This window comes from Capricornis sumatraensis, chromosome 1 (assembly GCF_032405125.1).
Source record: "Capricornis sumatraensis isolate serow.1 chromosome 1, serow.2, whole genome shotgun sequence".
NCBI lineage: Eukaryota > Metazoa > Chordata > Mammalia > Artiodactyla > Bovidae > Capricornis > Capricornis sumatraensis.
In genome coordinates this window covers 254513823-254536980 of record NC_091069.1, presented here as the reverse complement: position 1 = coordinate 254536980, position 23158 = coordinate 254513823, and the positions used below count along the sequence as shown (strand labels likewise).

Genomic DNA, 23158 nt, shown 5'->3' with positions numbered 1-23158 from the left:
AGGAGAAAAGGAAAGATATACCCATCTGAATGCAGAGTTCCAAAGAATAGCAAGGAGAGATAAGAAAGCCTTCCTCAGTGAACAATGCAAAGAAACAGAGGAAAACAACAGAATGGGAAAGACGAGAGATCTTTTCAAGAAAATAAGAGCTATCAAGGGAATATTTCAAGCAAAGATGGGCACAATAAAAGACAGAAACGGTATGGACCTAAGAGAAGCAAAAGATATCATGAAGAGGTGGCAGGAAAACACAGAACTGTACAAAAAAGATCCTCATGAACCAGATAATCACGATGTGTGATCACTCACCTAGAACCAGACATCTTGGAATGTGAAGTCAAATGGGCCTTAGGAAGTATCACTACAAACAAAGCTAGTGGTGGTGACAGAATTTCAGCTGAGGCATTTCAAATCCTAAAAGATGATGCTGTTAGAAGTGCTGTACGCAATATGCCAGCAAATTTGGAAAACTCAGCAGTGGCCAAAGGACTGGAAAAGGTTAATTTTCATTCCAATCCCAAAGAAGGGCAATGCCAAAGAATGTTCAAACTACTGTACAATTGCACTCATTTCACATGCTAGCAAAGTAATGCTCAAAATCCTTCAAGCTAGGCTTCAAAAGTTTGCGAGCCAAGAACTTTCAGATGTACAAGCTGGATTTAGAAAAGGGAGAGGAACCAGAGATCAAATTGCCAACATCCACTGGACCAGAGAAAAAGCAAGAGAATTCCAGAAAAACATTTACTTCTGCTTCACTGACTATGCTAAAGCCTTTGACTGTGTGGATCACAACAAACTGTGGAAAATTCTTACAGAGGTGGGAATACCAGACAGATTACCTTACCTACCTCCTGAGAAACCTGTATGCAGGTCAAGAAGCAAAGATTTAAAAATAGACATGCAACAATGGACTGGTTCAAAACTGGAAAAGGAGTACGTCAAGGGTGTATATTGTCACCCTGCTTATTTAACTTACATGCAGAGTACATCATGCAAAATGCCAGGCTAGATGAAGCTCAAGCTGGAATCAAGATTGCGGGTAGAAATATCACTAACCTCAGATATGCAGATGAAACCACCCTAATGGCAGAAAGCTAAACAGCTTCTTGATGACGGTGAAAAAGGAGAGTGAAAAAGCTGGTTTAAAACTCATCATTCAAAAAACATAAGATTATGGCATCTGGTCCCATTACTTCATGGCAAATAGATGGGGACAAAGTGGAAACAGTGACAGATTTTATTTTCCTGGGCTCCAAAATCACTAGGGATGGTGACTGCAGCCATGAAATTAAAACACACTTTCTTCTTGGAAGAGTTATGACAAACCTAGACAGCCTATTAAAAAGCGGAGACATCACTTTGCCAACAAAGGTCCAGAGTCAGAGCTATGGTTTTTCTAGTAATCATGTATGGATGTGAGAGTTGGCCCATAATGAAGGGTGAGTGCTAAAGAACTGATGCTTCTGAATTGTGGTGTTGGAGAAATCTCTAGAAGAGTCCCTTGGACTGCAAGGAGATCCAGCCAGTCCATCCTAAAGGAAATCAGTCCTGAATATTCATTGGAAGGACTGATACTGAAGCTGAAACTCCAATCCTTTGGCTACCTGATGTGAAGAACCAACTCGTTTGAAAACACCCTGATGCTGAGAAAGATTGAGGACAGGAGAAGGGGATGACAGAGGATGAGATGGTTGGATAACATCACCCACTTGATGGAACGAGTTTGAGCAAGCTCTGGGATTGGTAATGGACAGGGAAGCCTGGCGTGCTGCAGTCCATGGGGTCACAAAGAGTCGGACACGACTTAGTGGCTGGACAACAACAAACATTGTCATCTACCTCATATGGTTATTTTCAGGCTTATAAATAACAGACATAGAACTCCCAGCAATATATTAGTAACTGACTGTCTCAGAGCCAATGAGCAGGATGATCCCTCATGGTACAGTAGGGTCCTGTGTATACAGGACATTTACCAGACCTGGTCCCCACCCTTTCAATTCCATCACTGCCCATCCCTTCAAGATGCTGAAAGAACCACAATGACCCTTCGCGTTTCCAGATGCCCACATCAGGACCACTCCCAGTCGAGAACCAGCGGACTAGCAGGTAGTCGAGAAATGGAAATATTATGAAGTGATTTATTCCAATCTAGCAACTGAGGAGTTAAGGCTGGGACACCGACACCTCTCATTATGCTGAGGGATATAACTCACCTCACTTTTATACTGGTCCCTTTCAACACTGCATTTGTCCAGCTGTCTAAATACATCATCAAGCTGCACAACCATTTCGTCCATCTCACTTTTACTCTCACTACTGGAACACTGACTGCATTCAGCCTTTACATGTTGCAAAGTGCTACACTGCTTTTTCAGCCTTTCAATTTCTTCCAAGGCTTGACGATACTGAGATACCACATGGTCTGGACTTTCAGGTTTACCATTAATACTTTCCAGTAAAAATACAGCATCCGTTTCAGTAGACTGATGGCAAGTTTCCTTCTTCACGTATTTGTTATTCATTTCCAGTATTCTCTGCTGTAACACGTTGATTTGGTCAGTGAACATGTGGCACTGTCTTTTATAATTCTCTCTTTCTTGGGTGACGAGACGCAGCTCATTTCTTAGTTCATTTAACTGGCTACTAGCGTCACTAGCAGATTTATCCGAGGTTCCCTGGGTTTCATGTGCCTTTCCTTCAGTTCCCACACAGGCTGGCAGTGCGGCTGCATCCTTCCTTACATCTATCTCATCTTCAGTGGCCTCTTCCTTTTTAACGACTAAACCTGGCACTTCAGTCTGGGTGGCTGTAGTGGTTCCCTGATCGCACCGGGATGCTGAGGTACCTGTGGAACCAGGCTGGCCACAAGGTTCATTATCACCCACAGGCTCCACTGCGACACCGCTTTGCTCCATGGGACTCTGCTGCAGTTTCCCTTCAGTATCGTCATCTCCTGCAGGCTTGGGAGTACTATTCTCTTCTAAGATGATGACATCTTCATCATCATCATCATCATCTTGATGAGAATTTTCAAATACTTGATTACTCAATCTCCGATTCTTTGCATTCAAAATTGAGGAGCGAGCAGGGAGTCTCCGTTTCAGGCTGGAAAAAATTTCATATATGAAATATAGGATTATAAAATGTAGATATGGAAAAAATAAGATGACCTTGAAGTAATCTATCTTGAAATTCTAAGAAATGCCAACATTCATTTTTTTAAACAATGTATTTACAGAATACTCCTCAATGATTTAATAAAGCAGAGATTATTTTCTCCTTTTACAGATGAGGAAACAAGACTATTAAGACCTCTTCAAAGTACCACATCGTTATACTGCCAATTTATCTCATTTGATGTCTTCTGGCATTTCAATTTAACATCTTGAAACAGAATACCACCACTAGCCCCAGGGGTGCTCTCTGTAACCCAGGGGTCGCTGAATGGCACTGCCATTCCTGTCTATCCATCGTACTTCCATCAACATTCAGGGATCAAAGGTGGGTCACAAGGTGAACCAGCACACCCTACCCTTTCATGGAAAACAATTTCCCCTGCACTAAAAACTGCCTTGGTTTCTTCATCTGATTAGTTTTCTGTGAATTTATCACCAATTGATCACTTTTTGTCCCACCTAAGAGGGATATTTGTACTGATGTGCCATTTGGGTCTTATGTGTTAAGACCTCATTTCTCGAGAAAGATCTCCCCTTTCCTTAGGCTTACTCTCTCATATGAAGAGGGCATAATCTTCAATAAGAACTTAAGAAAGGGTACACGACATAAAAAATGTGAAATATTACACAGTGAAAATATTCTTTTCACCTCTCAAGTTCACTGATGGTTTGGTTTTTATACAGACTTCCAGGTTGGGAATTACTTTCTCAAAACTCTAAAAGCATTATCCCATCATTATCTACCAGTCACTGTTCCTGCCACTCTGATTGCTGATCTTTTGAATATAGCCTGCATTCTCTCTTAAACAAAAAATTCTTTTCCCCAAGTGCTTCAAAACGTCATGATGATGTTTCTTATCTTCCCCCAGACATTATGCCGTGGAAATTACGCCTTTCTCCCAGTATTTCCTCCGTTCTCTGATGTCCCATCCTGGAACACCCTTACTCAGAGGTTGGTCCCTCCAGTACACTGTCTTCTTTTTCCTGTCTTCCATTTATCTCCTCATTCTGGGACAGTTATCTGTTAAACACCTGCCCAGCTCTCAGTTAGCTCCACATGGTCTCTTCTGCTCCCTTTGTTTGAGCTGTGTGCCTCTGGGGACCCTCGGCTGTATTTCTACTTCGGACCGGAAGCAGTGAGGGCTGGCTGTGGGAGCCCAAGGATGCCATCATCACCACCCAGGGCTTTCCTCTTGGGAGCCAGGGAGGGGAGGAGGGGAGACAGGCTCCTTACCATTCAGCATTCAAACGTTCCCCTACTCCTTCTGCTTCCAAAACAGTGGCAGTGAAAGCTGCTCCAGAGAGTAAGCTCCTACCTTCTGACAGAGGAAGAGCAGCGGCACTTCTGGCCTTTGCAGGCTGTGAAAAGGCCCAGGGGACTACCCTCCCGTGAACTCATACTAGCCTCCTGGTCCTACCCCCAGTTTCCCACCTTCAGAAATGTCCAATGCTTCCAAGTTCTGAGACAGTCTAGTGATCCAAGCAGTTAAGCATTTAATTAGAAGTTACCCTGTTCTTTTTCTTACCAGGCTAATTCCTATTTGTTTGTCAAGACTTAGTTTAGGGACTATCTCCCCACAGACTTTGGCTCTATGAATTTAGGAACAGAGGTTTACAAATGAAAAATCTCGCTCTGTTCTCTTCTACCATTTTGGTGGCTATGTGTGTGCACTCAAGTTGCTTCAGTCCTGTCTGACTCTTTGCGACCCCATGGACTGTAGCCTGCCAGGCTCCTCTGTCCACGGGATTCTCCAGGCAAGAATACTGGAGTGGGTTGTCATACCCTCCTCTAGTGATGGCAGTCACTTTCAAAGATAAATTCCATTACCTTGTCTATAAACATTACAAAAATTTTACTTTTTTCTTACTTTGTCTGGAACCAGCTTTATGAAGAAAAGCCAAGAATATCATGGAGACTAGTTTAAAAAAATTCACACATGTTCTCAGTAAAGCAGCAATCCAGGCACAAAACAAGACCTCAAAATCTAGGCTATATATAAACAGCAAACTATTTCAAAACATGACCCCCACGACGTATATATACATAAAGGCAGTTATTTTGAATCTTTTCTCAAATTTTCAAAAATTCTTTTGAAGGGCTTCCCTGGCAGCTCAGTGGTAAAGAATCTACCTGCCAGTACAGGAGACGTGGGTTTGATTCCTGCCCGGAGAGGATCCCACATGCCCTGGGGGCAGCGGGGCCCACGCAAAACTGCTGGGTCCACATGCTACGACTACTGAAGCCCGCCAGCCCCGGAGCCTGCTCCACAAGTAGAGGGGCCACTGCATGACAAGAGGCTCGTGCACCACAACTAGAAAAAAAGCCCTCGCGGTGGCTAAGACCCAGCACAGACAGAACCAACCTAGCACCGTCTCATCATAAAGCATTCCCTGACCATTCCGGTCAAGAGCGCTAACTGTTCACTTCGCGTCATCATACATATTTCTCTCCTTCTTCCATCCACTCGTCCACACACACAACATGTCGTGGGCTACGCTGAGAACTCATGGGCCACAGCAACATGATACTGCTGTACTGTGGACTGCTTCTTCGCGCTCTTCTTTATTCAGATGCTGATCATCTTAAAAGCAGGAATTTTCTCACTATACAGAACTGCAAAGAGGTGACAGTATGATCAATTTTCACAATGAAAAAAACATTCTTTTAATTGATTTAAACAGTAACAGAAGTAGGGTAGAGGTAAGTTCAGACAATAAAAGCAAAATACCTCATCCTTATGGCTTCCCTTGCGGCACAGCGGTAAAGAATCCGCCTGCCCATTCGGGAGACATGGGTTTGATTCCTGGATCAGGAGGATCCCCTGGTGTAGGAAATGGCAAGCCACTCCAGTATCCTTGCCTGAGAAATCCCATGGACAGGAGGAGCCTGGTGGGCTACAGTCCATGGGGTCGCAAAAGAGTTGGACATGACTTAGCAACTGAACAAAAACCAACTCAAGACTTTTTAAAATATGTGTATAAACTACACTTTCTTAGAAGTGCATTATTGCCATCAAAGTGTCAAGTAAATGCTGTCTCATACTTGTTTCCCAAATGGAAAAACACATTTTAGCCACTGACCTGTTATTCTCAGGTTCAGATTGGGGTGAACCTCGATGATGGTTTATAAGCCTTGTTGAGTAAGTATTTGCTACTTCTGAAAGATGTCCTCGTGGAATACTTTCCTTAACGGGAGTAAAGGTTTGACTTGACACAGGGGTTTTTGGAAACAGAAGTTCGGCATGAATCTGTTGAAGGAAAAAAAAATTTGATCTTAAAAAGAGATTTTTAAAATGTGTCCTGTCCAAACACAAAGTACTCTTTCCCTGTCCCCCTACCCCAGAGGCACTGAGAACTATCCTAATCACGTGAGCTTGTGCTGTGTACACTGAACCACGGAGTGACAAAGAGCCGAGTCCAGCCTGCAAGTGAGTCAAGACTGGTTTCACATTTTTAAACACATGAACAAAACAAAGAATGAATACACCACGGAGACTGTATGTGTGGTCCACAGAGCCTAAAATACCACCTGGCCTTTTACAGAAAGATTTGTTGACCTTGGATTATATAGAGAGCCTACACAGGTACGTAATAAAAACATTTTTCCAAGAGAAAGAAACAGAAGATAAAGTCACAGAGACACTGCCTTTAAAAAACCTAAACCCACTATTCTTTTCCTCCCATTTCTGTTCTCACTCTCAAACCCTCAGCCTTTATATAAGAAAACATTCCAATGTATTGATAAACATACATATACCAACAGCCCACAACTTCCGATACAAGAAGTACAACTACCTACTTACACACCAAAAAAAAGCTCAACACCATTAAGCATTAAGCAAGATAGGGCTATGGGATTAAGAGAGGCAAACTACTATGTATAAAAGAGACAAGCAATAAGGATATATTATTATACAGCACAGGAAATTATAGCCATTGTTTTTATTGGAGTATTATCTGTAAAAATTCTGAATCACATGCTGCACACCCAAAACTAATATTACAAAATAAACTAAACTTTCAATTAAAAAAAGAGAGAGAGAGAACAGGAGGGAGGATCAATGATGTAGCTTTGGTCTAAGTCAGTACTAGAATGCAGTGCCCTAGGTGTTTCTGTTAATTTTTCCTTGACTGTCTATCTAACAAGAAGATCCTTAAAAGAATATCTGCCTTTCCCCAGATGCCCAACTTATGAATAAAATTGAACCATCTGAGTGAGGTTGTTGGGTTAGGAAGTCAGGGCTGGGAAGGAGGGTAAGAAGCGGGTACATGAAGAAAAGAGAATGTGAACTCAATGTTGACTGCTTCAACCTGCTACGCAACTCCTGAGTTTAAAGTTGAGTACTAAGTTAATCACCACCCAATCCAGGACACAGCTGTAATTCGGAAGGCCTCATTACCCGAGGGACTGTTTCCGGTTGTCTGATCCTGAACTTTTCCCTGTCTCTTAAAAAAAAAAAGAGAGAGAGAGAAAAGAAAAAGAAAAATGAACAATTTTAAATTTATTTCATTTTTCAATTGTTTTCCAATGACATACTTGCCACTTCACTGCTAAGTCACTTAGACAGGTAGGTACACTGACCTCTGCTTCAGTGTCATTATAATCAGTGTTAAGCCCTAGGCAGGGAGGTGTTTTCTGCCTCTTATCTCAGTAACACCCTCATGTCTGCCAATCTTGCTTCAAACTTTATCTTCAAGAATAGTGCACTATAAATCTTCATGAACTTGACCTTCCATGAGCAGTACGTAAGCCTAATGTTCCCCGTGGCTCACTGCTGTTCCCAGCTTCTCTCTCTACCTCTATTCTCCATTAGGCCCATTCACATTATTTACTCTGGTTAAGCTGAACAAACCATTGTTCTCCACCCAACAAATTCCACTGCTCTCCACCCAACAAATTCCACCCATCAAGAATTTTCCTGATCCATGTCCCCAACCAAAGGAATTTATCCTTATGGGCTTCCTCACAGGACAGAGTCAGGCCTTTTACAGGAGTTGTCAACTGCACACTGGTAACGCACACACGTTTCACTTTCTCTGTTAAAAGGGCAGTACTCACTTCTGATTCATTGGTGTTTTAGCCCCAAAAGAGAAAACTATACCGCATATGCAAAGTATCTTGTAGACAGGACAGCCATAACCAGCAGGTATGCACAGCATAAACTTAAAAAGCACTTGATGGTATACAGCAGACACTCCACATCTTGGACTCATCTTTTGTGGCTATACTGCTGTCTCTCAGAGACGCACTGACTGATGCTGCAGGCAAAGCACTGCGGACGGTCTGGGTTTTATCCTCCCACACACGTTAACACAACACTCACTTCTTTTTATAGGTTTTCTCATAAGTGGGATGCACCACATCTTCATCTTCAGGTTCTTCTGGAACGTCACAATTTCTAGTCAGAAAAACCACATGGGAATAACACGTCACCAGCGCCTATTCATACATCTTGAACAGTACTTTCTGCCTTTCCAAAAAAGGGTACTACCAACTATATGGTACCTGAACTGTGGGTCAGGGTTATTGGAGCAATACCATTTTTCTGGAAGTTGATCTATCCCATCTGGTAATTTTCGCCACTTTAGACAGGAATCACATTGAACCCATGTCTGATCAGGACGTTTCCTGTAACAAAATAACAACTCAATATTAACATGGAAATACCGACCTAAGGCTTCATTGGACTTTCTCCCACAAAATTCTCCTATTAATTTTGTCCCTGAAAATTCCATAACTACTTTGGTGGACAATTAGTTTTTAAAAACAATTCTGGCTACTATTGAAGTGACAGACTAATTTAAACAAAGTGATTTAAATCTCTTGTTTATAGCACATTATTAATTTTTTCTATAGTAAGAACTCAAAAACCTAAGAAAATACTACAAATGACTCGCTCTGAAATTTATATTAAGTTAGCATCTGTAGTGTCAAATCCAATATACTTCTTAGCACAATAACAAGTACAGAAAATAGGCAAGTTGTGTTATTGCAATTTAAGCAATTTTTATAACTGTATTACATTTTACCCTCTACTATAGCATCTCTCTCGGAAAAGGCAATGGCAACCCACTCCAGTACTCTTGCCTGGAAAATCCCATGGACAGAGGAGCCTGGTAGGAGCCAGCCCTCCAATATCACATCCTGATATTAAAGTCAATTATTTTTTAAATGTACTTACTGAATATCTTCAACTGGCAAGTTCAGAGGATATTCTGCATGTTTTTTCACTTTCATTTCATTCCAGTAATCATTCAGCTTATCTCCTAGTGCTGTTATTGTTAGCCTCAAAAAGAAGTAAATTATAAAATCAGTTCAAGAAAAAAAAATGACAAATATTAAATCTCTGTCAAACACAAAGAAAGCAGAAGCAACCTAGCATTTATTATGTGAACACTAGGGGGTGGGGCGGAGAAGGCAATGGCAACCGACTTCAGTACTCTTGCCTGGAAAATCCCATGGACAGAGGAGCCTGGTAGGCTGCAGTCCATGGGATCGCTAAGAGTCGGACACGACTGAGTGACTTCACTTTCACTTTTCATTTTCATGCACTGGAGAAGGAAATGGCCACCCACTCCAGTGTTCTTGCCTGGAGAATCCCAGGGACGGGGGAGCCTGGTGGGCTGCCATCTCTGGGGTCGCACAGAGTCGGACACGACTGAAGTGACTTAGCAGTAGCAGCAGGGGGTGGGGAGGGCAAGTTGGAGGGTTCTCCAAAACGTTAAGTAAGAACGCTCAGAGTCATGGCAATCTTCTCTAAGTATCTTTAAAAGGTCATAGAACAGAGCCAGGGTCACCAGGAATAAGACAGAATATACTAGTACTTCAGGTCCTCTGCTGAGAAAGTATGCTGCCAACCAACCCACCAACTACTTTCTGAATCTCAACCCTGCGGTCCTTCCAGAGGAGCTCCAGCTGTGCTCTCCAGCCACGCTCTTCCCTCCAGCAGCAGAGACTGTTCCAGCCTACGCACGGCCCTGGGCAGAGACAGGTTTCCTCTAAGGACAGCTCAGCCCTACATCCCCTGCCGACAGCAGGCCATGTCTACAGACGGAGACTGATCGGGCCTTTTGGCAAGCTCCTGCCATGGCAGGTAGTGTGTTCTTAAGGCGGTCATAGCCTCTACCGGGATCTGAACCTCTGACTTCTGGGACTGGCAACCCTCTCCGAGTTCCTTTACTGTCTACTCTTTTTCAACCCAGAGGTAACAGTTGTTGTATTTGCTCCTGACAGTTCTGGATAAGCCACTGTCCTTTCTAACCCTTTGAGCAATCACCTTCTACTACTGTCGTTAACAGCTCCTTATACTTTGTTTAAATAACAGAGGTAGCTGTGGTCTCAGGACTGCGCTCTGAATGATGTATTTATTGATTTCCTCTACCATGTGTCCCCTAATTGGCTGACTCTGCTATTATTCCTTTCCTTCCACTTTATTTGTTCTTTATTTATAGGGAGTTTGTACTCTATTCTGTAATATATGCTCACTAGGACAGCTGTTGGTACTTCCTAAATTTACAAGTAAAATTGATGATCATATTTATTTTATGGCTTCTAATCATTCTTAGAAGATAGGAGTATTTCTGTCTAAAGTACAGAGGACTAAAGTTTCTTTAAGTTCCCATCCCAGATGGAAATTTCTAGATTTTGTATTTCACAAAAAAATGTTACCAAGAAAGCATGAACTTCCTCTAATACAAATCTCAGAAATATTTCATTAGTAAAGACAGAGGAGAGTATATTTCTATTTGTGATGGAGTAGAATATAATTCCTAGGGTGGAAAAAAATGATTACATGTGTTTTCTAGGTAAGCCTCCCACAAAAGAGAAACAAATTCAGCTTAGAAAAACTTAAGGAACTATTTCCAAAATAAATTGTAAAAAGTCAGTCATCAATCATTTTAATAGGTAACATACCTGTATTCGTTAGTATAATCGAAATCTTGTTTATTATGAGTTGGTTTTAGGAAATAGCAGTCTATAATCCCAACTACTCCAACACCCATGTTGTTTGCCTGAAAAACAAAATGAAATTGGCATTTTAAACATTAGATATGATACTCCTGCACTGCAGGTGGATTCTTTACCAGCTGAGCCACAAGGGAAGCCCTTCATGATGCTCAAAACAATTATTCCTTCACCAAAATGTAAGAACTTTATGAAACATTTTCCTATATTTTATCTCATGATTCTTATGACATTTAGATTGAATAACAGTATCTGGAATGTAACTTACTTCTGGGGGAGATAATTCATAAAAATATAATAGCGTTCCTCCAAAACCACTTCCACTGTCAAGCATTCACTTAAGACAAGTATAATCACTCCCAGTTTTATACAAGGGAAAAAAATCCTCTCTACTGGGATGCAATATCTTAGCAGGTAGAAACCACAACTCACTCCCTCCTATATCAGGGCCTAGCAAAGGCTCTGGCACATTAATATTCCATAAGTTTGCTAGACAGAAATTAAAGTCATTTATCCAAAGTTATATATTCAGTTGCTAACTGTGATGAAATAAAAGCTTTAAATTCAACTGACCTAATTTATTTTTAAACCTGCTAGCTAAAATATTGAACTCAACATATCTGAATCATATTCTGATTATCTATATATGATCAACATATATATTTTGTTCATAATTGTAGCTGAGTCTAAGTACAATGATAAAAAGTGAAATACTGACATATAAAAATAAAATTTTCATAGATAGAGCTATAGAAAAACCATAAAAACCTAATCTCAATGTGACTCTACTAAAAGCCATCAGTGGTTTCTCATTTCATACAAGTTGTAAATCACAGCACCCTTCACTTGTAGTTCTGTTCATGTTCTTTCTGGCCTTACCTTCCTCTTCCCCCATTATTGCATTCCCAATTACCATCTGGTCCAAAGTGAAGTCAAAGTCATTCAGTTGTGTCTCACTCTTTGCAACCCCACGGATTATACAGTCTATGGAATTCTCCAGGTCAGAATACTGGAGTGGGTAGCCATTCCCTTCTCCAGGGGATCTTTCTAACCCAGGGATTGAACCCAGGCCTCCCGCATTGCAGGAGATTCTTCAACATTGTTGGGCAGATTCTTTAACTGCTGAACCACCAGGGAAGCCCATCTGGTCCAAATAATCCCTTCAAGATTGCCATTCTCTCAGAAGCCTCTTTCTTTTCCTTTGCAGACCTTCTTTTCTGGGCCTAGAAAACTCTTGTTAGACTTCCCAAAACAGTAAATTAACTCAGTCTCCTCTCAATCACCACTTTCTCCAAGAAGCCCATTCTGATGCTTCCAGTGAAAGTGAAAGTTGTTCAGTCATGTCCAACTCTTTGCGACCCTATGAACTATACAGTCTATGGAATTCTCCAAGCCAGAATACTGGAGTGGATAGCCTATCCCTTCTCCAACGGATCTTCCCCACCCAGGAATCAAACTGGGGTCTCCTCCACTGCAGGCGGATTCTTTACCAACTGAGCTATCAGGGAAGCCTGATGCTCCAAGGAGATACCATATTCCCCTCAGCAAAAAGAGCTCTGGGGGCATGTGTATCTTTTCCTCTTTTTCTGCTGACATCTAGCATGGCAAATCATACTAAATACTTAATAAATTGTTTACTGAATCCAAATACTAGAACCAGTTCATCTTCTGGTAGAGAAAAACATTAAAAGTTGGCTGTAAAAGCTTTTTTTTTAATGAGTTCAAACTTAACCAAAAATAACACAAATTTAGCTGGGTTGGAAAAATGAGCTACACATCTTACTTACATCAAATTGATTAAAAGAAAAAAAATGTGTATTTTGTAGCAGACACTATTGGTTTTTTTGAATCCCAATTTGAAAAACTGAAGTATAGCTGATTTACAATACTATGCTAGTTGCAGGTGTATGACACATCCAATATTTTTAATTATACTCCATTTAAAGTTATTATTAAATACTGGCTACATTTCCTCTGCTGTACAATATAGCCTTATAGCTTATTTTATACATAGTAGTCTGTACCTCTTAATCCCCTGCCCCATCTCTCCCTGCCACCCTGTCCCCACTGGTAATCAATCACTAGTGTCTTCTCAATATTTGAGTCTATTTCTGTTTTATTACATTTATTGAGTTGTTTATTTTTTTGATTCCACACGTAAGTGATAATATACAGTCTTTTGTCTTTTTCTAATATATTTCACTAAGCATAATACTCTTCAGGTCCATGTACACTGTTGCAAAGAATTCAGAGTAAAATAAAATGAACAGAAAATGAAAATCATGGAACTCGAAAACAAAATATGCCTAGACTTAAAATCTGTTTAACAAAGCTTAATTTTAGAATTTAACACTAAATTCTTAACACACACACATCAAAAAAACATTTCTGTGGAAACAAGTAAAAGATAAACAGACTAACACAGTAGGCAATGTTCATCATCCTAAACCGAACTCTACAAAAGTGAGTGGTTTAAAAGGAAAATTCTAACATATTTAGGAACTAATCCAGAAAAGTAAATCACCTATCAGATACTACTTTTTAGGCTACTGCAGCAACTATGAATTAAAACCAATCAATTTTATTCTCGCATAAAATAATCCAGGATCCTTATCCAAGTGTAGCGACAGGATCTGCATCTGTACCTGAGAGCCACACTCATCTTTAGATCTAAGGCAAGCTATGTATGGGCCCCAATTCCTCATCTGTAAAACACAGAAAATGCTCTGTCCTCCTTGTAAGATTATTTAAGACCAAATGAGAAAATAATACATGAGTGCTCTACGGTCAAGCCCCATAATGCTGTTAAAAACACTGATATTAGAAGTTGAGGCAAAGGCAGGGGGCTTCCATGGTGGTCCAGCAGCTAAGACTCTGCACTCTCAATGCATGGGGCCTGGGTCTGATCACTGTTCAGGGACCTGGATCCCACGTGCCGCAACTAAAGATCCTATATGCCACAACGAAGAAATCCCACACCCCAATACTAAGAAACAGTGCAGCCAAATAAATACATATTTTAAGACAAATAAATAAAAATCATTTTATCCTGACTTTTACAAAAGATTCAGACATTTTCAGATATAAGCTTACCCTTAACTGACATCCAACTTTTTCATAAGCTTTGATGAGTCTGTTTCTGTGATACATCATTATTCCGTAATGATCTTTATTTCTGCAATTGAATCCAAAAGTAATTCTCACAGTTTTATTAGTCTTAAATGTTAAGGAAAATTCTGAACACACCATCTCACTTCCCTTAATTCATCCTATTTCATTGAGTTCAACGGTGCATAAAAAAGGGCAAAGTTGGACAGGATTAGAATCTGTTGTCAGGATAAAAAGAGAAATGGGGAAGGGAAATACACTTGATATCTCTCTCTATATATATATACAGCATCTTAAGAAAGTAAAGGATACTAAAAACTTGGGTCGATATATATCACGTTCAATGTAGGCAAGGCTCTTCGAAACTAGCTGGGTCTTTACTTTCTGTCCACGCAAGATGATCTGCATTCGTGGCTTTAGATATAATATACTGCAGTAAGCCTGCAAAGACACACAACAACTGACTGTCGTTCCCGAATAATTACCAATGGATCTGTTCAACATTACTTAATGTGTTTTTAAAAAGAAAGCTACTGCAGTGCTTTGACAATAAAATACGACAGACTAAAAGATGCTTTAGTTAGTATTTGATTACTGTATTAAAAACAAGCTCAAAAAAAAAAAAAAAAGCTCAATATACTGGAGCCAGTAAAAAGGGTTTGCAGAAAACAATCAACTGACCCACATAGATGTTGATAAGTTATGTGGAAACAAGTTTAAAAAGGGCATGTATGGTATAATCTCATTTTAATAGATGACCAGTGCAAGTTCAATGCATGAAGCAGGGCACTCAAAGTCAGTGCTCCGGGACAACCCAGAGAGAGGTGGTAGGCAGGGACGGGGCAGGGTGGGGGGTGGGGGGTGGAATACATGTGCACCCGTGGCTGATTCATGTTGATATATGGCAAAAACCAATTTAAATAAATAAATAAAATTTGAAAAAATGTCTATATATACAAAAAAGGACCTATATTTTCTGACTCTGCTGTGGACAGACAACACTTTTTCCATACGGAACTGTAACAATCAGCAGTCATCCAAATGTGCTTTCAATTCTTTTTTATTTTTTAGTACCCTGACCAGGGACTGAACCTGAACAATCACAGTTTGAAAGCGCCGAGTCCTAACCACTGCACTGCGAGGGTAAATGTGTTTTCAATTCTTAATGCATCAAAGCTTAGATACTTGAGAATCATAACCAAACTTAGCATCCTAATACATGTTAGAATATGATCTCTTGTGCCTGCCTGCAAGCTATCAGAAATCTCTAAAGGAAATGAACTGAACAACTCAATAAGGATATATTAATATGAAAAATTCAATACAAAACTAAAATTTGACCATTTCTCTCACTTTTTTCCTCCTGACTCCTGATTTCAAAAGTACTGTTTTGTCACTTATAAAATAAACTTATTACTGATATTTTGAAACATTTTACTTTGCGGTATACTAAAACTATTCCATCTGCTCTGGCTGTCTCTGGATATTCCTGAGCAAGACTTTCTTAACCACTAAGATATACTTCCCTATCACACTAGGGTATGGCAAGAAATAGGAACATCTGCCATTGTAACTGCTGGAATCTCAGAACAAGTTACATAGTAAAGCTGTCAATGTTATCCTTAGCTTGGGTTGTGAGATAATTTTATTGCAAAAAAAGGGAACGGGGCAAGTCCCTGGAGGTCTGGTAGTTAGGACTCTGCACTTCCACTGGAGGGGATGCGGAAGGCCTGTGGCTCCTGGCTGGGGAACTAAGATCTGACACGTCACGATGTGGCTGACCAAAAGGGAAAAAAGGCGGGGGGGGCGGAGTCAGTATTGCATGTCTCACAGTGACTAAGAAACAGCAGTATTATCATATCAACATTGTTGTATTGAGACATTAATTCTTTCAATCTTAAAAGCATATTCCACTTTAAGGTCAAATCTGAGTGATATTTACCACAAAATTATATTAAGGCGCATTTTCTGTAGGCTACATGTAAAATTGCTTTAGAGTACCGATCAATGCATGCGTTCTAGAATATTTTAATTTTTTAAAAAGACAGTTTGGTATTTTGATTGAATTAACCAATATGGTCACCAGGGCATCTTGATTCAAGTAGTCCCAATCCAAATAATTAATCACACAGTAAAAGAACTTTTACAACCACTACAGACCTGATGACTTTGCAATTTAAAAACTTTTCTAAGAAAATAAAACAGCCAATGAGCAGGACAAATTTAATACACTGTTTCATGTCTGAGACACTTTCATTTAGAGATTTCTGGCAGCATTTATAACACAAGTGGATAATGTAATTTCCATCATTTGCTAGTTTTCTCACTCCCACAGAGAGCAGAATACGCACCCTCAGGGAATAGTCACTCTCAGGGGCAATTTGGTCCATTCTTTCTTGCTTCTTGTACCCTTTCTTCCCTGCTGTCTCATCTAAATCTTCTGGAATTCTGATGTCATATTTATCCTTATCAAAATCAAACTCTGTTGCACTTTTGTAGCTGTAAAAAATGTTTTTAAAGAGCTAAATATTAACTTCACCATAAGAGAAGCAAGGAAGTAACCTTTAGTTAACAAAATAAAGCACAAACAAATACATGGAAAGAGTCAAGATCTGAGGAGTTGGAGGCAGGAAGGAAGACAAGGAATCCAGGAAGGTGCAGAAACTGTATTTACTCACATATTACCAGTGGGAATGTCAAATGAGAGAGCCACATTCTGATAGCATCTTAAAAAACTAAACTAGCAACTGCCATATGATCCAGCAATTATACTCCTGGGCATTCATCCAATAAAATGACGACCATATTCCCACAAAAACCTCTCTGCACTTATTTCACAGCTTTATTTGTAGTAACTGAAAATTGTAAACAACTAGATTGGTAAACACACTGTGGTCCATGCATACCATGCAATACTAAAAAAGGAAGCAAGCAGAAACACACAAGAACCTGTATCAATCTTCAGAAAATTAAGCTGAATGAAAAAAGCCAATCCCAAAAGGTTTCATACTATATGATTCCAGTTATATAATAATATTCTTTAAAATGACAAAGACATAGAAATGGAAAAACATGTTAGCAGTTGCCAGGGATTAAGGAAGGAGTGGGTGTGGATATAAAAGGGATCTTGAGCTGATGAAAATGTCCTTACTGTATCAATGTCAATATCAACAGTACTATCTTAGTACAGTGTTCCAAGATGTTACCACTGAGGGGAACCTGGGGAAGGAGTACCTGAGATTTCTTACAACTACACAGGAGTCTGCAAGTACCTCAAAATTGAGTTAAAAAAAAATGGGGGTGAGGATGGGAGGGGCAGGGAAGAAAGGAAGAGAAAAGAAGAAGGGAATGCAAGAGGTCAGAAAAGCGTAAGAATGAAAGGACTTTAAGATTATCACTCTTTCAGCTTAACTCCTATGGTTCAACAGATCAATTAGATCTCTCAATATTATACACTCACCCTAAAGTTCATAGCTTCATTTGGAAAGGATTTTATCCTCAGAAAGATTTAGCAACACAGAAGTCTCATCTATATTACTTTTCTCAACAGATGCTGAATCATGCTTAGCTTTATGTAATGAACCAAAAGGATTTTTCTAACTTTACCAAGTTGGGATTTGTTGGCTGGGCTTTATCTTGCTGTGTCTTTTTTTTTGAGGAGAGGGATGGTATAACCAAGAGCAAAAAAACAGTGCTATGTAGACAGAGTGGCAGAGCCAGGAAATTTATTTATAATAATATAACATTATCTCAAATTGAAGCCAAAGAAGCCTCAATGAAACACTCTTGGGAAAAGGTAAATCATTAAATATGCCATAAAATGAGGACCTTCCAATACATTTCTACTCGGTTTAACAATGGATGAACATAATGAAATTACTCCATGCACTTTACTTCCCAAATGGTTAACCAGCTGAGGGTTACCGTTTCATTTACCTTCTGAGATTCCAAATGATGATCCTGGTTCCCTTCTTGCCTATGATAGCATCAAGTTCTGCCAGTAACTGCTGTTCCTTAGAAAATAGAGAATGTTCCAGAATTGCAGCAAGGCTCGCTTTTGATTCTGTTGAATTTAATACCTGTCGTATATCCTAAGTTAAAGACTTAGACCAATAACATTTTTCAATTATAATATGGAAATCAACTCAAACTGAAAAACTACTAAATTATCCTCTAAATTTTAAAATCACAGTGTGATTTCAAATGTACAACAAGAAGTATGAACAAGTATATTATAACTCCCAACGAATTTAATGATTTCAAATATTTGAATGTTTATACAGAAGACATTTTCCTAAAGACATCTTGTTTTCCATGGTTGTTGGTGAAAATTTCAAGCCAGACCATAAGTCTTACTGACCACAAAAAGACTGAAATAAAAAGGTGAGCTCTGGGAAGCTTAATAAAAATGCAATCACCTTATGTTGAGTATTTCCATGGCACAATTCCAACAGAGACCAGAGAGGGACAAACATTTAGCCCAGATGCAGAGTAGAAGCAGTGAACAGGAACAAGAGCTAGAATGGAAGGTATGATTTAAAAATAAGAACCAGAGGAGGCCAAAAGGATGGAATGGTCCAGACCACTTCCTCAGTTTCCATTTCAAAATCAAAAGGATATGTTCTTTGCTGAATGCCACGATTGGGACAACAACATGTTCTGCTTTTATGACTTCCAAGTACGTCTGAGACAAGAAACCCACGCTCATGCTGTCTCCATTTTTGGTAAAAACCATTGCATCTTTACCCAAACGCATAGATCCTGACTTGAAGCCATTTCCATACAATCCAACTGGGACATGATCATTCATGGTGACTTTCTCACTGAAGCCAAAGCTAAAAAGAAAAAAGTATAAACTTCATTTATTTTAATTCAAACATTGTTAATATCAAGTAAAATGCCTAAGTTTGAATGTTGGCCCTATCCTTCCTTGCTGGAAGATCTGTACTGATGTGTTTCCCCATCTCTTAAGTGAAGGAAGCCAAATCCACACTATAGGGATGTAAAGATTGATGCTGTTTTTAGTCGCTCTTTGTGATCCCATTGACTACAGCCCACCAGGCTCCTCTGTCCATGGGATTTCCCAGGCAAGGATACTGGAGTGGTTGCCATACACACACTAAAACAGGAGCTCATTGCCTGGCACATCCTAGCTGAATGGATGAACTAATTGAGGCTTCTGGGACCTTGAGATTTCACCTCTTCCTCCTGCTGGGGAGAACCTGCCTTTTCTGGCGGCATACGGAACGCTGGAGGACAGCAGAAGCACCTCTGCTCCAAACCCTCCCTCTATCTCCATCCTGTACTACGTATTTTAGCTTCCATGGCAGCCTGTTCTTTGACCCTAGAGCCCAAGGCCTTACGGCTATGCCACTTCCTCATCCTTTGAATCACTTTAAATTTACCAGTTCCCATTCCCCAAAGTGTTAGGTTTTATTGGATATGGTAGTTAAAACGATTTTTCTACTAAAGCACAAACAACAGAGGACAATGTGCTACAGCTCTAAAGGAATGGTGGGATCTTAGGTCAGGGGAGGGATGATGAGAATGGCCGGGATTGCCGAATAACGTGACAGCAGTGGAAACTGATAGAAGGCTCAGAGAACAGAGCACATTCTGGGTACAACATTTCATGTCTAACTAACAGGAACTACAGGCAATGAGAATGGCACATGAAACACTTCAACTAGGCAGCAACAATGATTTTAAGGAGTGTGACCCTTTTACATACCTTAGCATTTTATGTAATTTGTCTGAAGTCATACCATTCCCATTATCAGTGAATGTCAGGCATATACAGTCATTTATTACTGTTTTGTCAATCCATATCTGTTTAGCATTCACATCAGGATCATAAGCATTATCTGGGAAATAAAAGTTAGAAAAATTTTGATTTTGGTTTTTAAAGAAGAGCAATCCATTGTGAACAACCCTTTATAACCAGCAACAGAATAATATATTTTAAGGAAAATTTGAAAGCTGAAATATTTCCGAACTCCTAAGATTTGATGCCATGAAACTAACCTGTGCCATGCTATATATTGCTCACTGACTCTTAGAGAATTACCTCTGTCTAAAGCCCTCCATCTGTTACATGAAGAATGGAGACAGGAACCCTACAAGTGTAAAGCCAAAAGAATCACTGCCATGAAGAGGTGATCAAGACAGGAAGGTCTCTGCCCGAAGAACTAGCCTAGCTATCATAAAGGAAACTGAGCTGAGTATCAACAGCACTTCAGGCTGACATGGAAAGTCCACACAGGATCACTCAATGAATGAGAAAGCAGTATGCTAACATACACACAGACGAGTTTACCTGCTGCACGTTTCTTCAAATTTTAGCCCTTTTTAATCTAACATAAGCTTCTGACGACAGGTACATTTTTATCATCTTCGTGAAAGTGACAGGCGCCTAGTGGTATTTACTCTGCAACACCATGAACTGTAGCCCACCAGGCTCCTTTGTACATGGAGTTCTCCAGGCAAGAATACTGGAGTGGGTAGCCATTCCCTTCTCCAGGGAATTTTGCCAACCCAGAGATCAAAGCCGGGTCTCCAGAATTGCAGGCGGGTTCTTTACCATCTGAGCCACCAGGGAAGCCATCTCTGTACACCTCATCATTTAACACCCTTGTCTAGCATACTTGTTTCTCCCAGAACAGTTATTAAGTATTAAGGACGACAGCAAAGAAAAAGGAAAAAAATTTCAACAGTAGCAGTAATAACATCAACTTATAAACTATCTAAAATCTATCTGAATATTTCTGACTGACTAAAAATACTTTTAAGGTGTATTTTGAAGACTTTATTATAATATAAAAAGTGGCTCTCAAACTCCTGTTAAGCCTTCAATTAAAATAAAATAATCTTTCTCATCAACCACTTCAGCATTATTAAAAACAACACACTTAAAATGTGATACACCACAAAGAGTATAATGGCTTTCAGTTGCCCTATCCCCAAACTAGACAAGTACTATGTATGAATGAACAATCCCAGCTGAGTAGTTCCTCTGGGTTGCCATAAAAAGGAAAAAGAGTGACCGTGAATAGCTGTAATGTTATCTCATTTATACTTCAGAGTTTACATCTCAACAGAACATGTTAGGGACTTTGGAAAATCTAACTACACCAAAGAAAAGAAGGAAGTGAAAGCCACTCAGTCATGTTTGACTCTTTGTGACCCCATGGCCTATGAAGTCCACGGAATTCTCCAGGCCAGAATACTAGAGTGGATAGCCTTTCCCTTCTCCAGGGGATTTTCCCAACTCAGGGATCAAATCCAGATCTCCCATATTGCGGGCAGGTTCTTTACCAGCTGAGCCACAAGGGAAGCCCAAGAATTCTGGAGTGGGTAGCGTATCCCTTCTCCAGAGGATCTTCCCGACCCAGGAATCGAACCTGGGTCTCCTGCATTGCAGGCGGATTCTTTACCAACTGAACTATCAGGAATAAATAAAAGAAGGGTTCTCAAATTTTCTTTCTTTCCTTATTCTTGGCGCATCCACTTTAGAACCATTCCTTGACAAATAATCTAAAGTCTATCTAAGAATTCCCCAAAAATATAGTTTTCCTTTATTATCTGTTTCACAAACACGTTTAAATCAAACAATTCATGTGTATGAATTTTACCAAAGAAAAACCATAATGCAAATCCGATCATGACCTTGCCTCTTTTCTCATGTTCACTAAAACACTTTTAGGACTTCCCTGGAGGTCCAGTGGTTCAGAATCTGCCTTGCAATGCAAGGGACACTGGTTCGATCCCTGGTCGAGGAAGACCCCACATGCTTCAGAGCAGCCAAGCCAGCAGACCGCAACTATCGAGACGACAGCCCGAGAGCTGCAAGTGCGGAGGCCCGTGCACCGAGCGCCCGTGTTCTGCAACGGGAGAAGCCCGCACACCACAAGGAAGAGCGGCCCCTGCTCGCTGCCTCTAGACAAAGCCTCCATGCAGCAGCAAAGACCCACCACAGCCAAATACATATACACATGTATATAAAACCTCCTAATTACTAACAGCAGAAAAATACTAGAAATAATTTCCAACTTTAAAATAAACATAATTCTCATTTTTCGGCAACAGACCTATTTCTTTTATGATGAGACTAAAAATATTTTCAACATAAATGCTTCAGGAACTCTGCAAATTAAAATACTTTGCTCTGACAGTAGTATAGGAAAATACTTAAAACAACAGTATACAGGGAAAGCTGGGCAACGACCGATCGGAGTCTAGTTTGAATGGTTGTGATGCTAGGTAACCTTTACTAATGTTATCACTGACACATTTGGTTTTTTTAAAAAGCACGTCTTCATGTTACTTTTCAATAAAAAGCTTTCTAGAACTTCAACTGCCAGCAACAGATTATATATGAAACATCAATTTACTTACCTATTAATTCAGCAACTGCACTAAATGGCCAAGTGTGACTTGTAGAATTTGTATGTAAAAACTTCGGGCAAAGCTGAAACAAATCAATGATTCATGTAAATTAATTAAGGTCTCACTTTTGCAAATAGAAGCCAAAATAATCTTCCGTCACAGTATTAACACCAAGATCAAGCAAAAAGGACTTAACTGCTTGTGCCAGGAGATACCTGGAAGATAAAACCCATATTAGATTCCTGGAAAATGAGGCTGAAAATCAGCCAGTTTCTCATTAAGATGGGCGGCAAACCCCTTGCCTCTTTGCGCCCACCAATCCAGAGTCGTATCAGAAAGGCCCAGTGCCAAGATGCTCCACCCTGCTGGAGCTGCCTCAAAACTGAGAGCATTAGTTGCTCAGGTGTGTCCCATCTCTGAGATCCCGTGGGCCCACCAGGCTCCTCTGTCTATGGGATTCTCCAGGCAAGAATACTGGAGTAGACTGCCATGTCCTCCTCCAGGGGATCTTCCAGATCCA

General features: G+C 40.1%; 1 protein-coding gene across 1 annotated transcript in view; it reads right to left on the bottom strand.

Moving 5' to 3' along the window:
- Positions 1-23158, bottom strand: part of MORC3 (MORC family CW-type zinc finger 3) — a 42470-nt gene that overhangs the window by 5031 nt on the left and 14281 nt on the right. Inside the window, exons 2-15 of the mRNA XM_068972671.1 lie at positions 22648-22720; positions 19985-20117; positions 18874-19088; positions 18190-18337; positions 16605-16752; positions 14566-14694; positions 14239-14361; positions 11095-11192; positions 9362-9466; positions 8686-8808; positions 8504-8578; positions 7580-7625; positions 6261-6427; positions 2217-3108 (exon numbers count right to left, since the gene is read on the bottom strand). Coding sequence (XP_068828772.1) covers positions 2217-3108; positions 6261-6427; positions 7580-7625; positions 8504-8578; positions 8686-8808; positions 9362-9466; positions 11095-11192; positions 14239-14361; positions 14566-14694; positions 16605-16752; positions 18190-18337; positions 18874-19088; positions 19985-20016 — 2301 coding nt within the window. The 5' untranslated portion in view covers positions 20017-20117; positions 22648-22720. The remainder of the gene's footprint in view (positions 1-2216; positions 3109-6260; positions 6428-7579; positions 7626-8503; positions 8579-8685; positions 8809-9361; positions 9467-11094; positions 11193-14238; positions 14362-14565; positions 14695-16604; positions 16753-18189; positions 18338-18873; positions 19089-19984; positions 20118-22647; positions 22721-23158) is intronic.